A 16,841-nucleotide genomic window follows, 5' to 3' on the forward strand; every position below is an offset into this window, starting at 1 on the left:
AAAAATGCAAGAAAAAGAAAGGCAGTGTCTGTGGGTCATTATTCATTCAGGAATCTGATGGTGGAGGGGAAGAACCCGTCCTTGTGCCGCTGAGTGCTCGTCTTAAGGCTCCTGTACCTTTTTCCCTGATGGTAGCAGAGTAAAGAGGGCAGGATCTGGGGGGGGGGGGGGGGGTGGGGGGAGGTCACTGAGGAGGGAGGCTGCTTTCTTAAGACACCATGCGATATCACATTTTCTGTTTTATTAGATGACAATAAAATAATCTTGAATTTCCGTGCCCTATCGTGCTCTCTGATGAATCCCTCCTCAAATACAATGTAGAATTGGCAGATGAATCTAAATCTCCAACAATTCTGAAGGAAGAATGCCTTGGAGTGGTGCGGCAGAAAGGCCTGTGACTCGGGGTGTAATCCACTGTGATCCACAGTACAACACTGCACTGTATTAACTGAGAGGTGAATGGTCACAGCACTAATTCCCCTCTGGAAGCTGCAGGCGTGTGAAAGTAAATCCCTAATCTTCTTTTCTTTGCGACACAGATCCTTAGGCCTCGCAGCTTGGAACTTATGTATTCGCCATTCCATCACTGCAAGAACTCTCGCTTTGGGCAGTTCGTTATGAGACTGAAGCCCACGAGTTCAGGTGAGGCACAGAGACTGAACACGGGTCTCTCTCTCTCTCTCTCTCTCTCACTATCTCCCTCCTCCCTAATCCTTCCCACTCTATGCCTGACCCACTTCTGCCTCACAGCAGTGGCCCCTACACCCCTCCCTGTCTCTGTAACCCCCTCCAGTCCACTACACCCCTCCCTGTCTCTGTAACCCCTCCAGTCCCCTACACCCCACCCTGTCTCTGTAATCCCCTCCAGTCCACTACACCCCTCCCTGTCTCTGTAACCCCTTACAGTCCACTACACCCCTCCTTGTCTCTGGAACTTCCTCTGGTCCGGTCCCCTACACCTCTCCCTGTCTCTGTAACCCCCTCCGATCCCCTACACCTCTCCCAGTCTCTGTAACACTCTCCGTCCTCTACACCCTTCCCTATCTCTGTAATCCCTTCCAGTCCCCTGCACCTCTCCTTATCACTGTAACACCGCCTGGCATGGGCCTGGCTGTTCAATGTGAACCTTGAGAGTTGGATTTCCTTCCCAAGGGGAGAGATTTATGGGGCTCTGAGGAAAGAGAAGGGGGCGGGTTGGCACTAGCTCTCATTGCTCCCAGAGAATTGCTTGTGTTATTTCTCAGATCTTTACTTCAAAAGCTGAAAATTTGAGGAAGAAATATTTCTGTCACTTCACAAAATAAAAACCTTCAACCTCCTTTCTTTTATAATAAATAACTTTTCCGAGAGACTCGGATTCTCTGTTGAGAGATCATTATACAGTAAAACCCCTGTTATCCGGAATTCAAGCAACCAGCAAAAAAAATCGCAGAAAATAAATAAATAGAAATTTAGATAAATCAGAAAAAATAAAAATTCAAATCAAGGCTTTAAAATTGTAAAAGTAAATGTGATCTGAAGTAAAACATAAATCTTTGGTGAAGATGGGAGCAAATATTCAGCCAGTGGAGGGCCTTGGTCGTGCTTTGCTCAGAGCAGCTGTTTGAATAAAGTTGTATTTAAATAAAATGGTGTTGTCCAGGATGAAGATCTAGTTTTGTGGTGCCTTATCCCTGCTTTATCTTAATTAGTATATTCAAGTTTATTGTCATCTGATTGCACAAAAATATGTCGATGAAACAGCGTTCTCTTGTCTGCGGTGCAAAACACACAGATGTACAACCAGACATAACTCACTACAGACAAACAATACACATGCAGGATAAGTATTTCATCTATATAAATAAATATTGTTTCTTGAATATAAGAGTCTCGGAGGGTCAGTGCGAGCAGTTCCTTTAGTCGTTCAGCGTTCTCACTGCCCGTGGGAAGAAGCTGTTCCCCATCCTGGTGGTGCTGGCTCTAATCCTCCTGGATCTCTTCCCCCGACAGGAGCAGCTGAAAGATGCTGTAGGCAGGGAGGAAGGGGTCCTCAACGATTTTGTGCACCCTCTTCAATAATCCCAGTAGATCACATCATGGTGGGGGGGAGGGTGGGGAGGGAAACTCCAATGATCCTCTCTGCCATTGATATGGTCCTAGGGATTGATCTCTGATCCATTTCTCTGTGGCCACTGTACCACACTGTGATGTAGCCGGCCAGGACACTCTTGATAGAGCTCCTATAGAAAGTTGACATAATGGTGGCCGCTTCAGTCTTCTCAGGAAGTGCAATCACTGTTACACCTTTCTAAAAAGTGAGGAAATGTAGAGTGTCCACAATAGATCACTAGTTAAGTGAACTCCAAGGAGATTGGTGCTCTCCACTACAGAACTGTTGATGAGTAATGGAGGGGGGTCATTCCTGGTCCACCTGAAGTCCACAATCATCTCCTTCATCTTGTCCACATTGAGACTCAGGTTATTACTCTCGCACTGTATCATGAGATTTTCCAACTCCTCTCTGTCATGGCGATGAGTCCCAACGACTGTTGTGTCGTCTGCAAACTTGATGGCACTATTGGAGCTGGATCTGGTGATGCAGTCGTGGGTCAGTAGTGTGAACAGGAGTGGGCTGAACACACAACGCTGAGGTGCACCATTGCTCAGCTTGACAGCACTTGACGTTCTGCTACCAACCAGGACAGACTGTGATATTTCTGTTAGGAAGTCCAGGGTCTAATTTCAGGGAGGGGTGTTGAGTCCCAGTGAGGACACCAGCCTCTGGGAAATGATTGTGTTAAACTTCGAGCTAAGTTAATGAACAGCAGTCCGGCATATGAGGAGTTGTCACCAGGTGGGTCAGGACAGAGTGAAGTGACAAGGTGAATTGAAGAGAGTCCAGTGTTTCTGGGAGGTGTGCTTTGATGTGTTCCATCACCAGACGCTTGAACCATTTCATAATGGTGGAGTTAAGTGCCACAGGGTGGTAGTCATTGAGGCCCGTTTTTTTTCCGTCTTTTTGGGTACCGGGATGATGGTGGTTGTCTTGAACTGTGCGGGAATGAATGCCTACTGCAGTGAGGTAATGAAGATGTCCGTGAATACCTCCATCAATTGGTCTCCGCAGTCCTTCAGTACCCGACTCGGTACGTTATCTGGCTCTGCCCACTTGCGTGGTTCACCTTGGATAGGGTTCCCCTCACTTTGGCTGCGGCTATCAGGTGGACTCAGGGTCTTTCTTTGACGTCATCCTGTTTTTCTCATCAAACTGTGTATAGAAGATGTTCAAATTGTCTGGAAGAGAGGTGTCATTGTCCTTAACTCGCAAGGTTCACCTGTGATCCATTATGGTCTTGACTTGTGAAGGGAAGGAACCTGTAGGTGCAGCGATGGTTAAATATTTTCAAAGAATGTGACTGAAAATTAAGTAAATGTTTTAAGGTTTATATATTCATGCAAGTGAGGTTTGTTCAGTGTAAGTACAGAATAGGATTTATGTCATAAACTGTTTATGCAAGTTAGGCATTGTAAGAGTGAGTCTCAAGCAGCCAGAAAACTCGCTTATCCGGCATCTCACAATCCCCATGTCCTGGATGCCCAGGATTTTACTGTATGTTTAACTCAAGCTGGGTGCCATGGATTAGTCACAAGGGGGAGGGAGTAGTCCTTGCCTGGATTGCTGTTGTCAGAATAACAAAGCAGAACAAGGCCCTGCCACCTTCACCCACTGTTCCTTCGCCCAGAGCCCCTTTACTATCCAACGCTTCCCCACCAACCCACACAGCCCCCAGCCTTGCAGAAGGCATAGCTCTCATGGGCGATATAGGCTTTCCTGTCACGCGTGCAAGCTGAGAATAAATCACAAAGAATTATTGGTGATCATTGCAGGGAATATCACAGTCACCCTGTCCACACCTCAGCAGTAGCAGATCTCGGCTGCAAACCTGGGCTTGTTCCAAGACCAGCAACAACTTGCATTCCACATAAGATGAAATGGTTCAGATAAGAATGTATTAGACGGCAAAAGCTCAAAAGAGGAGAAGGAATTCCAGAACTTGGGACCAGATCAATAGATAGCACAGAGAGGGGACTCAGGCACAGAGAGGGGACTCAGACCCAGACACAGAAAATTCTGGGACAGAGATAGGGAGGAGTGTAGGGTCCAGAGGAGGTTGGAGAGATAGGGAGTGAGGTATGGGATGGAGATGGGTTACAGAAATACGGAGGTATGTATGAGGTGCAGGGGATTACAGAGACAAGGAGGGGTGTTGGGGATCAGAGGGGGGAGGGTTCACAGATTGGAGGGGGTTACAGAAATAGAGAGGGCGTAGGAACCAGAGGGGGTTACAGAAATAGAGATGAGTGTAAAGGACTTGAGGGGGGGGTGGAATTACAGAGAGAGACAGGGAGGGGTTCAGGAGCTGGAGGGGGAAGGGTGTAGGGGACCTGAGGGGTTACAGATCGGGAGAGGTGTAGAAGCTGGATGCGGTTACAGAGATGAGGAATGTAGGGGACTGGAGGGGGTTACAGAGACAGGGAGGGGTGAAGGGGACCGAGGGGTTTACAGAGACAAGGAGGGGTGTAGGGGACCAGAATGGGGGGAGGGATGTAGTGAACCAAGGGGTTTACAGAGATGAGGAGGGGTGTAGGGGTCTGGTGGGCCTGACAGAGATGGGGAGGGGTATAGGTACTGGTGGAGGGTGTGAAAATATTAAAGGAAGGGTAAAGTGCAGCTGTTCATGGGCCAGGGTCAGAATGAGCTGGGGAGCACTGCAAGAGAGTGGAAATCAGAATCAGAACTTGTTAACACATCAATGTGAAGGGTGGAGAATGAGGGAGGAAGCAAGACCCTGGAGTGGTGGGAGGAGCAGAGGAGGAAGGCAGGGCAGAAAAGACACACATCTGTGGGAAGAGATCGAGGCGACCCCTTGCAGGAAGAATGCCCTTGTGCTCCGTCCCAGCACAGAAGTGGAACCTCCCGAAACCTGGGACCTCCCTGTCTCTTTCCATTTTTAAATATCTGTGCTCTGTCAGCAGTGGTTCTTTGGGAAGGCTGTTGCCATGGTGACCACTTGCAAGGGTAAGTGTTGACAGATCTTTTTGTGCGCGAACCAAGTCCAGAGCTGGAATCCAGCATTGCATCGTTCTCTCGGCCTGATCTGTGTTTGATGTATCATTCGGAGTGGATGCCCTCAATTCATTCTTGATTCCCCGAGGCCCTTGCATTATCTGCAAGGCACTTCAGAACTCCATTTACAGCACCATCATTCTCAAGGACCTAAACCCATGTACATGGAACATTACAGGCCCTTCGGCCATGGTGCTATGCCAGCCTATATAAACCTACTCAATAGTCTAAACTTTCCCTACCTCACACCCATAACTCGCCATTTTTCTTTCATCATGTGCATAAGAGTCTTTTAAATGTCCTTGATGTACAAGTCTGGCCATGCATTCCAAGCACCCATTACTCTCTGTATAAAAATACTTGCCCCTGATGTTTCCCCTAAACTTTCCTCCCCTCACCTTATGCAGATGGTGTCTGGTATTTGCTACTGTCACCCTTGGAAAAAGGTGTTGGCTGTCCATCCCATTCATTGCCTCTCGTAATCTTGTAGACCTCTATTCAGTCTCCTTCTTTGCTCTAAAGACAAAATCTCTGTTAACCTGGACGTGTTCTCCAATCCAGGCAACATCCTGGTGAATCTCCTCTGCATCCTCTCCACAGCCTTCCTGTAACGAGGCGACCAGAACTGAACACAATATTCTGTGTGCTGAAGTGGATGGTTGCTCTCCTTCTCCCGGAATAGGGGAGTCAGGGCGGGAAGATTTAATGGGCCTTTTGAGACGTTATTTTCATGAGGAGGGTGGTAGGTTTGTAGAACGAACTGCCAAGAGATAGAGATAGGGACAATTATAATGATTAAACAAAAAATTTGGAAAGGTGCATGGATAGGGAAGATGTAGAGCGACATGTTCTGAACGCAGGGCAAATGGGGCTTGCTTGGGTAGGTATGGATTAGTTGGCCTGAAGGGCCTGCTTCCATGCCATATAACTCTGAAACTTTAATGATATGGAAGAGGGGACATGGTGTCATGCATCCAAGTTTGCTGATGACACTAAATTGGGTGGAAAACCAAATTGTGCAGAGGGTACGGAGATGCTGCAGAGGGATATCGATAGATGAAGTGAGAAAGTAAGGGTCCGGCAGATGGAGGACAATGTTGGAAAATGTGAGGTTATCCACTTTGGAAGGAAAAACAGAAGATCAGATTATTAGTTAAATGGCAAGCGATTGCAACGTGCTGCTGTACAGAAGGACTTGGGAGAGCATACAAAAGGCTGGTTTGCAGGTGCAGCAGGTTATGAAGAAGGCAAATGGAACTTTGGCCTTCATTGCCAGAGGGATTGAATTTAGGAGCAGGGAGGTGAAGCTGCAACTGTACAAGGTCCTGGTGAGACCGCAACTGGAGAACTGCGGGCATTTCTGGTTTCCATGCTGGCTTTGGTACAGAGAAGCTCAAACAGGTTGATTCCAGAGATGAGGGGGTTAGCCTATGAGGAGAGATTGAGTCATCTGGGACTATACACACTAGAAATTAGAAGAATGAGGGGGCTTATAGAAATGTACAAAATTTATGAAAGGCAAAGATAAGATAGAGGTAGATCTGTTCCCATTGGTGGGGGAGAGCAGAACGAGGGGACTTAGCCTCAAGGTTCAGGGTAGCAGATTTATGATGGAGATGAGAACTGCTTTTCCCAGAGGGTGGTGAATCTGTGGACTTGACTGCCCATTGAAGCAGTGGAGGCGACCTCAGTAAATATATATTTAAGACCAGGTTGTATAGATTTTTACATTGTAGGGAATTTAAGGGATATGGGGAAAAGGCATGAGCTGATCATCAGATCAGCTGTGATCCTGCTCCTATTTCTTATGTTTGCATGACTCTCAGCTCTCCTGGGAACAAAGCCGCTTCCTTCATTTGCACCCCAACACCCACCGTGGCGGTTGCTCACCAAGGCTGCTCCGAGTATGTTTGCCAAGCCTATGTCTATGGCTCCCGCTGCTAGGACACCCCTCTCTAAACGTCTCCCATTCCCCTTCTGTTCAACATTCTCTACATAGCTGATGGTTGTGTTGAATTGTATATGCTGGCACTGCCACGAGGTTCCTTGACCCCTCAAGGTCCAAGGTTGCTTTTATCGTCATGTAATAATGCATTATATGATGTACAAGACATCCTCTACCTTTTGTCTGCCTTTGGGAAATCAAAGAGTCGGCGTGAGCATTGCCCAGCGTCCCTAACCATAAGAGAAAGAGCAGCAAAAGAGGGTCCCTTCAGAGACACTGAGTGTCCATGGATTCACCTCCAGTGCTCTTGTGGCCCCTGCAGCCACATGGACCCAATCCATCGCAACCCGAGCTCCAGATTCAAACCTGTGACGCGATCAGGAAGCAAGCCTTCAGTGCCCAAGCCCTTCTTGCCCACAGCATCTTCTCGGAATCCAGGCTCTGATACCTCCTGTGCGGGTCTCTTATTAAATCCATGTATACCATATATACTTGTATAGTTGATCCCTCCCCCCACCTATTTTGGCCCTGACTGCCCGCCCATCTGAACTCCTGACTGCCTGCCCATCTGAGCTCCCAACACCCCGACTGCAGCTCCTCGCCCTGGCTGCCTGCCTGCCCACTGGAGCTCCTGACGCCCCGACCACGGATCCACGCCTTGGCCACCCGCCCAGCAGAGCTCCTGACGGCCCGGCCACAGGCTCTCCTTCGCCCTGCCCACCCGCACATCAGAACCCTGACCACAGGCCCTCGCCCCAGACGCCCGCCCATCAAGAGCTCCCAACACACCAGCCACAGACTCTCTCCAAGGCTCTGGCCACCTGCCCATCCAAGCTCCTGAGGCCCCGACCACAGACGGTCCTGGCCATCTGAGCTCCCGACGCCTTAAACGACGCAGATACTTACCACGGTCAAAAATATGACACATGTAAAACCCTTTTTTGATGCGAAAAATTGTTCCAAAAAACTTGACTATTACACAAATCTATACAGTAATATTATTGTTGGAAAGCTTCAACGTCCATTAACATTAGCTGAGGACTGGATTGCTCAGGTGTGATACCCTCTGTGCACATATAACTGGTTAGTACTGTCTGGAATTGTTATGAAGTACCCTGGTCCTGACAGTGAGCACTGGGCTGAGGCCACTGTGAAACTCTCTCACTCAAAATTGGTCACGTATACCAAAAAATAAAGCTGGCCCATCAGGTGACCAATCCCAGCCACAGAACAGGTGAGATGGAGAGGTTTGGCCGCTAGCCCCCAGTTGGTGGGCTCCACATTGCAAGGAAGTGCGTGCTTTGAGCCTTTGGAGGTCTGTTGTTGCACTATCAGTTCTGAGCACCCCTGAAGCCCAGAGAGATACTGTGTGCACAGTGTGTGACTGGAGGCTAACCACGCTTCCTAGCACTCAGTTCCTGTTTTCACAGCTAAGTGACCCCCTCCACCCCCAACCCCCACACTCACCATTACTGAGTGTCTCCTACACCACATCTACCCATGTTTATAAACCATAGAACACTACAGTACAGAAGCAGCTCCATCAGCCCTTCTAGTCTGTGCCGAATTATTAATCTGCCTAGTTCCACTAACCTGCAGCGTATGAGTGTGGCATGAACATTAAATAAAGATGTCTTGACGTGACTTGTTTTACTTTTACAATTTTAAACTTGCATATTTTTTGACCTATTTCATTCTCATTTATTTTAATTTTTTTAATTTATTTTCCTCAATTTTTTTTGGCCTCTTTCTTGAGGCTGGCGGTTTGTTAGAATTCCGGATACCAGGGAGAAGAGACACAGTGCTCCCTCGTGGTCCACCCTCCCAGTCCGACTGCCATCAGCTCTGCACAGGCTTTAAACGCCCTGAGAATGATGGTTCTATTTAAAGATTCTGCAGCCACGGGGTCTGCGCCCAAGATGGGGGCGCCCATGATCAGCAACAGACATGAGGGTTTACAGAATCCAGGGAAGCAGCCAACTGGCGCAGGGCACCAGAAAACGGGGAGGACCCCCCCCCGCCCCACTTTTGAGAAGGAGAAACAGAAGAGACGATCTATGGGACAGTGACCATGGCGGTGGACCAGTGAGGTACTCTGAGGCTAAAGAAAGCACAGACGGAGCGGGCTGTTGGCCACTCGGAATGTGGGTTGCTGGCGGGGGATTCACACCGGGCTAGGCACTGCTGAGACTGGCTCTACCAGGTATTGGAACTGGGGCACGTGAGAGTGTCGAGGTTCAGATCTGGAATTCGGGTCGCCGATGGTTCGGACTGGAGGTGAATCCACAGACACTCGATGACTCTGGGGGGGTGGGGTGGGGGGGCTCTCTTTTACTTCCCTTTCTCTAACTGTAAGAGGTGCATCAGGCAATTACTGCCAATGGCTCATCTGCCTTACGGCAGATGAAAAAAGATACAGTTAAGCCCTGTTATAACCCGATCGTTGGGGCCACGTGCTAAGTCGGGGTTTCACTGTATTTCACAATTTAATTTGCGAACCTACATCATTTTCATTTCTCCTTTATTGGGAATATCCCAGTCATAAATCAATCCGGGAGTCAGAGGTCCCCGCTCCTGCTCAGGAGCCGATGCCCGAATCCAATGACTCGTCACGTTATATCCGAATTTGCATTAAATCGGGGCACATAAAATCAAGGTTTCGCTGTACTGTGTAATATTGCACTGTCTTTATTACATGATAGTGAACTGAATCCGAAAATATCACTGCATAGTGTTTCAGCTGAGATTCAATGAATCCCTCAGTGACTACTACCCTGCAGCTCTCAAATGCAGAGTTACTTGAGCAGAAAAATTCATTCAATGTTTAAGCAAGATCATGAAAAATATCTTGCAGGTCTTTCTGTCAAATGAGAAGGAAACCGAACACAGGAAATTACTTCATCCAAGCTGCGGTGAGTGTGGAACTGACTGCCAGACACCCTACTTGTCTGCTGCTGACCGCCGAGTTCGCAGAGGACTGGGGCTAGGCAGCCTGTGAGGACCATGGATGCTTGGCTGCCTTATGACATACTCGTTCTGGCTGTTCTGGGGAGCGCCATCCAAACCCAACCAACAGGGGACCCCTGGCCGCGGGTCATGCGTCATGTTGGTGAGTAGAGATGAACTGTGTCCTGTCCGCCAACATCGTCACCAGCAGACATACAACTCATTGCGAGTAAACCCCCTCACCGGCCCCGCAGAATCCCATTTTCTGGAGTGTTCCATATCCAGCAGCTTGAATTATGAGCAGAGCTGAGAAAGCAGATGCTACGGTCGACCCTGTGGGAAGCCGGGAACGGACCCTCTGCCTTGAAGGTCATTGGGGATAGCCATGATGAAGGCATTGGGGAATAGGCTACCATTATAGCCGAGGTTCACTCATGAGTAAGGCGGTTACAGAAGAAATTACTGGTGAATTATGCACAACAAAGGTTAATAGCTTCAGAAATGAGGGCAGAGAAGAGATTGACAAGGTATTGTGGAGAGATTTACTCTGTATGACAAATACCTGGGAGTGTGTGATGGGACAGTGTGGAGGGAGCTTTACTCTGTGTCTGACCCCAGGAGTGTGTGATGGGACAGTACGGAGGAAGCTTCACTCTGTGTCTGACCCCAGAAGTGTGATGGGACAGTGCGGAGGGAGCTTCACTCTGTGTCTGACCTCAGGGGTGTGCGATGGGATGGTGCAGAGGGAGCTTCACTCTGTGTCTGACCCCAGGAGTGTGATGGGATGGTGCGGAGGAAGCTTCACTCTGTGTCTGACCCCAGGAGTGTGATGGGACAGTGTGGAGGGATCTTCACTCTGTGTCTGACCCCAGGAGTAAGATTGGGACAGTGCGGAGGGAGCTTCACTCTGTGTCTGACTCCAGGAGTGTGATGGGACAGTGTGGAGGGATCTTCACTCTGTGTCTGACCCCAGGAGTATGATGGGACAGTGTGGAGGGATCTTCACTCTGTGTCTGACCCGAGGAGTATGATGGGACAGTGTGGAGGGATCTTCACTCTGTGTCTGATCCCAGGAGTGTGTGATGGGACAGTGCGGAGGGAGCTTCACTCTGTGTCTGACCCCATGAGTGTGTGATGGGACAGTGCGGAGGGAGCTTCACTCTGTGTCTGACCCCATGAGTGTGTGATGGGTCAGTGTGGAGGGAGCTTCACTCTATGTCTGACCCCAGGAGTGTGATGGGACAGTGCAGAGGGAGCTTCACTTTGTGCCTGACCCCAGGAGTGTGTGATGGGACAGTGCGGAGGGAGCTTCACTCTGTGTCTGACCTCAGGGGTGTGCGATGGGATGGTGCGGATGGAGCTTCACTCTGTGTCTGACCCCAGGAGTGTGTGATGGGATGGTGCGGAGAGAGCTTCATACTATGTCTGACCCCAGGAGTGTGTGATGGGACGGTGCGGAGGGAGCTTCACTCTGTGTCTGGCTCCAGGAGTGTGTGATGGGATGGTGTGGAGGGAGCTTCACTCTGTGTCTGACCCCAGGAGTGTGTGATGGGACAGTGCGGAGGAAGCTTCACTCTGTGTTTGACCCCAGGAGTGTGTGATGGGACGGTGCGGAGGGAGCTTCACTCTGTGTCTGACCCCAGGAGTGTGTGATGGGACAGTACGGAGGAAGCTTCACTCTGTGTCTGACCCCAGGAGTGTGTGATGGGACAGTACGGAGGAAGCTTCACTCTGTGTCTGACCCCAGGAGTGTGATGGGATGGTGCGGAGGGAGCTTCACTCTGTGTTTGACCCCAGGAGTGTGTGATGGGACGGTGCGGAGGGAGCTTCACTCTGTGTCTGACCCCAAGAGTGTGTGATGGGATGGTGCGGAGGGAGCTTCACTCTGTGTCTGACCCCAGGAGTGTGTGATGGGACAGTGCGGAGGAAGCTTCACTCTGTGTCTGACCCCGGGAGTGTGTGATGGGTCAGTGTGGAGGGAGCTTCACTCTATGTCTGACCCCAGGAGTGTGATGGGACAGTGCAGAGGGAGCTTCACTTTGTGCCTGACCCCAGGAGTGTGATGGGACAGTGCGGAGGGAGCTTCACTTTGTGCCTGACCCCAGGAGTGTGTGATGGGACAGTGCGGAGGGAGCTTCACTCTGTGTCTGACCTCAGGGGTGTGTGATGGGATGGTGCGGATGGAGCTTCACTCTGTGTCTGACCCCAGGAGTGTGTGATGGGATGGTGCGGAGAGAGCTTCATACTATGTCTGACCCCAGGAGTGTGTGATGGGACGGTGCGGAGGGAGCTTCACTCTGTGTTTGGCTCCAGGAGTGTGTGGTGGGATGGTGTGGAGGGAGCTTCACTCTGTGTCTAACCCCAAGAGTGTGTGATGGGATGGTGCGGAGGGAGCTTCACTCTGTGTCTGACCCCAGGAGTGTGTGATGGGACAGTACGGAGGAAGCTTCACTCTGTGTCTGACCCCAGGAGTGTGTGATGGGACAGTACGGAGGAAGCTTCACTCTGTGTCTGACCCCAGGAGTGTGATGGGATGGTGCGGAGGGAGCTTCACTCTGTGTTTGACCCCAGGAGTGTGTGATGGGACGGTGCGGAGGGAGCTTCACTCTGTGTCTGACCCCAAGAGTGTGTGATGGGATGGTGCGGAGGGAGCTTCACTCTGTGTCTGACCCCAGGAGTGTGTGATGGGACAGTACGGAGGAAGCTTCACTCTGTGTCTGACCCCAGGAGTGTGTGATGGGATGGTGCGGAGGGAGCCTCACTCTGTGTCTGACCCCAGGAGTGTGATGGGACAGTGTGGAGGGATCTTCACTCTGTGTCTGACCCCAGGAGTATGATGGTACAGTGCGGAGGGAGCTTCACTCTGTGTCTGATCCCAGGAGTGTGTGATGCTTGCATAATCTCCTGAATCAGACTGACGGATGTAAGATAAGGAGTGCAAAGCTGTCTGCAGCGGTGCATGTTTGCGATCACACTATTAATGGTAGAGGAAAGAATTTTTTTCAAGTGCTTGAGTAGGTGCTTTCCTTCTCCCACCCTGTGCCTCGTCATAGTTCACACAGCAGAATGTCTTGTCCTACCCACCAAAGTGCTAATTCTCGTTTTGTCCATTGAACAAGAACTGGATCTGAACAAGGGCATGTACATGTTGGCATGTATAAAAGATGGAGTGCTGGACTAATGTTAGTTTTGAAACAGGAACACCAGTAACAGTCAGAGCAGGGATGTGATGTTGCAGCTTTTTATAAGGCACTGTTTATAGCTCACTTGAAGTATTGTGAGCAGTTTTGTGCGCCTCATTTCAGAAAGGATGTGCTGATGTTGGAGAGGGTTCAGAGGAGATTCACAAGGATGATTCCAGGACTATCATGTGAGGAACGTTTGAGAGCTCTTAGCCTGAATTTAGAAGAATGAGGGGGATATTATTGAAATATTTCAAATGTCGAAAGTCGTGGATGGAGTAGATGTAGAAAGGTTGTTCCCCATGGTGGGAGAAGAGAGCTCAACTCCAGGATTGAAGGGCGTCTGCTTAGAACGGAGATACCGAGAAATTTCTTCAGCCAGGGGTTGGTAAATCTGTGGAATTCATTGCCACAGGCGCACGTGGAGGCTTGGTCATTGGGTTTATTTAAGGTTCTCGATTAGCCAGGGCTTCAAATGTTATGGGGAGAAGGCCAGGCAGTGGGGCTGAGTTGGGAAAATAGATCAGCTCATGATTAAATTGCGGGACAGATTCGATGGACTGAATGGCCTATTTCTGCTCCTAATTCTTACGCGATCCTGTTTTCACTGTACACTGCAAAGGTTAATGGTATGAATGCCAAATAAATGCGACTTGACTTATGGTCTGAGCAGGGTGATAACATTGGAGGAGGGGATCACTGCCTTTCTTTGGCCAGATAGGATGCAGGAGTAGGCTGTGGAGTTGTACCACTGCGAATATTTATTAACTACCTATCTTTTGTGGTTATTGTCTACTTTTAATTTGATGTATACCATTGTTCCTTTTTCACAAGAAACTGTTTGGCTGCAGCAAGTAAAAAAATTGCATTTTCAATAAGCACATTCTCATGGTCATAAAATGCTCGTTAGAGAAGTACAGATGTAAAAACTCAGCAGGTCTCGCAGCGTCCATAGAAGGCCAAGGTCTATTGCTGCCGCTGCAGCCACACTCCGATTAAAAAGACTGACAAAGATCTACCAATAGATGGATTAATAAAAGCAATTAAATAAGGGACACTTATTGGAAGCGCCAACCCCACATCCAGCCTCTTTCTTTCTCTCTCTTTTTTTCTTCCTTTTAGTTTTCTCTGTCTTTCCCTTATTTTTGGAGGGGGTGTGGGAATGGGAGGGGGAGAAACACCACATGTATGTAGATCGCTGGGAGATATTGTAGCAGTCAGTGATGTTATCGTATTGTGACTAACATCAACCACACGAGACAGAGTGCAAGTTCAATGCTAGTTTTGATAGACTAATATATTCAATTTGATCTTGACTCTGTGCAAGCCTAAGTCAGAATGGAGGAGCCGAGCTCCGGTTGGCTTTATATTCAAGGTTGTCAGGTGATGGCTTCTGGTGACCTAGTGGTGTAATGGCATAGCTCCTTGTTTACTGATGGAAAACAAAAAATAAAATATTCAAAAAAGATCAATTGCTGGTGATTCAGGCCTGAGCCCTTACTGAAGCTACAATAAAAACCAGGCAAGCGTTTGAGTCAACGAAGTGGCGGGGCGGTGGGTGGGGGGGGGGGGGGGAGGGGGGCGGACTGCAGACCAACAGGCAAAAGGTGTTCATTGGATGGAGAGGAGGCCGGGAGAGAGGGAGGGTGAGAATTGATGGGGGAAGGGGTGTTTGGCTCTATGAATGCAGAGAGCTGGGGTAAAGGAGACAAAAGGGGAGAGACAGCGTTAGATGAAAGGAGGCGTGAGGAAAGATGGGGGGTGCTCTAACGGAAAGCGGAGAAGTCGATGTTAATGCCATCCGGTTGGAGGGTGCCCAGACAGAAGATGAGGTGTTATATATTGCACCCCTTCCACCCACACCTGTAACTGCAGTACCCCAGAACATGGAACGGCCACATTCTCGCCATCCTTCCTTTCAATATTTCTATTTGATTTTTATCTAAGAATACATACAGAAAAAAGACTATACAACTGCAGCAAGGTAAGCAAACTCAGTCTAACAGAAAAAAATGTACATTATACAACATAGCTGAGGTAAAAAAGGAATTTATTTTTTAGAGAATGGGCGAGAAAACAAATTAAAAGAATAAAAGATGGCTTTTTGGGAAATAATTTATTAACATTCAAACAGTTAAAGGACATATATGGAATCTCACATAGCACAATATTTTCATACTATCAGTTAAAAGCGTATTTAAAAGAAAAATTGGGAACAAGCTTATCTGAAGATAGCTGCTATGAATACTTAATTACAGACGGCGATAGTGAAAAAATTTATCACAAATATGTACAGAAAATTGCAATACAAGGAAAATGATGAAGCAATATACAAACCCAAACAAGGTTGGGAAAGAGATTTAAATATACGAATAAAGAATGAAACATGTGCAGGGACCATGATTAATACAATAAATACTCAGTTTCGTATGATACAATATAATTGGCTACATAGATTATACATGACACCACAAAAGTTAAAAGAATGGAATCCAAGAATATTAGACAGATGTTTCCGTTGTAAACGAGAAATTGGAACAATATTACACACGATTTAGACATGTACAAAAGAAAAAATTTTGGGGAAGATTTAAACTTAATATTAAATAAAATCTCAAAAAATAAGATACCAAAAGATCCAGAAATCTTCCTGTTAAACAACATCAAAGAATTAGGCTTAAAATTAGACAAAACTCAAAAAAAAGATTTATTATGATTGCACTCACAGCTGCAAAAAAATACATAATGACAACTTGGAAAACAGAAACAACCTTAAAAATACAGGTACACGATCCTTTATCCAGACTTCAAAAATCCGGAAAGCTCCAAAATCCGGTAAGTGGGGAGAGAGGCACCCGGCACTTGGGGGGTGGCAGCCAAGGGACCGGCACTTGGGGGAGGCAGCCAGGCGGCTGAGGGACCGGCGGTTGGTGGAGGCGGCTGAGGGACCGGTGCTCGTGGGAGACAGCTGATGGACCAGCGTTTGGGGGAGATGGCCGGGCAACTGGAAGGGGGTGGGGATGGATATGGCAGCACAATTCGGGTGGGCTTTCCGAAATCCGGAAAAATCAAAAATTCGGAACACACTGTCCCCCAAGGGTTCCGGATAAAGGATCATGTATCTGTACAACAATGGAACATAGAAACGAATGTGTATTCCATTATAAGGGACAAATGTGCTTTATTTGAGCAAATTTGGAAACCATACATAGAGTGTACTAGAAACCACCAATTTCAAACCTCCATCTTTTAAAATAATAAATGACAAATATAAAATATAAAATTTAAGATGACACAACCTCTTTTTCTTATGTATTCTTTTACTGTTTATTTATTATTCTTTTTTCTTTTACTTCATATTAATGGGGTTGGGGATAGTGGGAGGAAAAAGGGGAAAAATGTGTATATTTTAATGATGTATGTATATATTATTATTGTAATATTTCTCAGTGAAATATTAAATAAATAAACAAAAAAAAGATGAAAAAAAATAATTAAATATAATTTTTATGATCCAAATCCCAAACCATTCCAATGTTGCATGGCTGATATAAAGGGAGAGTGCACTACTAGTAAAAATAGGAGACACAAATCTGTGTGCCCTTTTTCCACTGGCATCCCAGTTAATTGGCCATGCAGGATCCTGGGATAGGAAGCC

The 16,841-nt window shown here is 47.8% G+C and overlaps 1 protein-coding gene across 6 annotated transcripts in view; it reads left to right on the forward strand.

Moving 5' to 3' along the window:
• Positions 1-16,841, forward strand: part of LOC138764464 (semaphorin-4B-like) — a 124,032-nt gene that overhangs the window by 73,062 nt on the left and 34,129 nt on the right. For 4 of the 6 annotated variants that reach the window (XM_069940418.1, XM_069940416.1, XM_069940417.1 and 1 more), the window contains one exon: positions 540-642. In XM_069940418.1, the coding sequence (XP_069796519.1) occupies positions 567-642 (76 nt within the window). In that variant the 5' untranslated portion in view covers positions 540-566. Of the gene's footprint in view, positions 1-539; positions 643-9,909; positions 10,165-16,841 lie in introns of those variants that run through there. The other 2 variants (XM_069940415.1, XM_069940420.1) reach the window with 1 other exon arrangement.

Source organism: Narcine bancroftii, chromosome 5, assembly GCF_036971445.1.
Source record: "Narcine bancroftii isolate sNarBan1 chromosome 5, sNarBan1.hap1, whole genome shotgun sequence".
NCBI lineage: Eukaryota > Metazoa > Chordata > Chondrichthyes > Torpediniformes > Narcinidae > Narcine > Narcine bancroftii.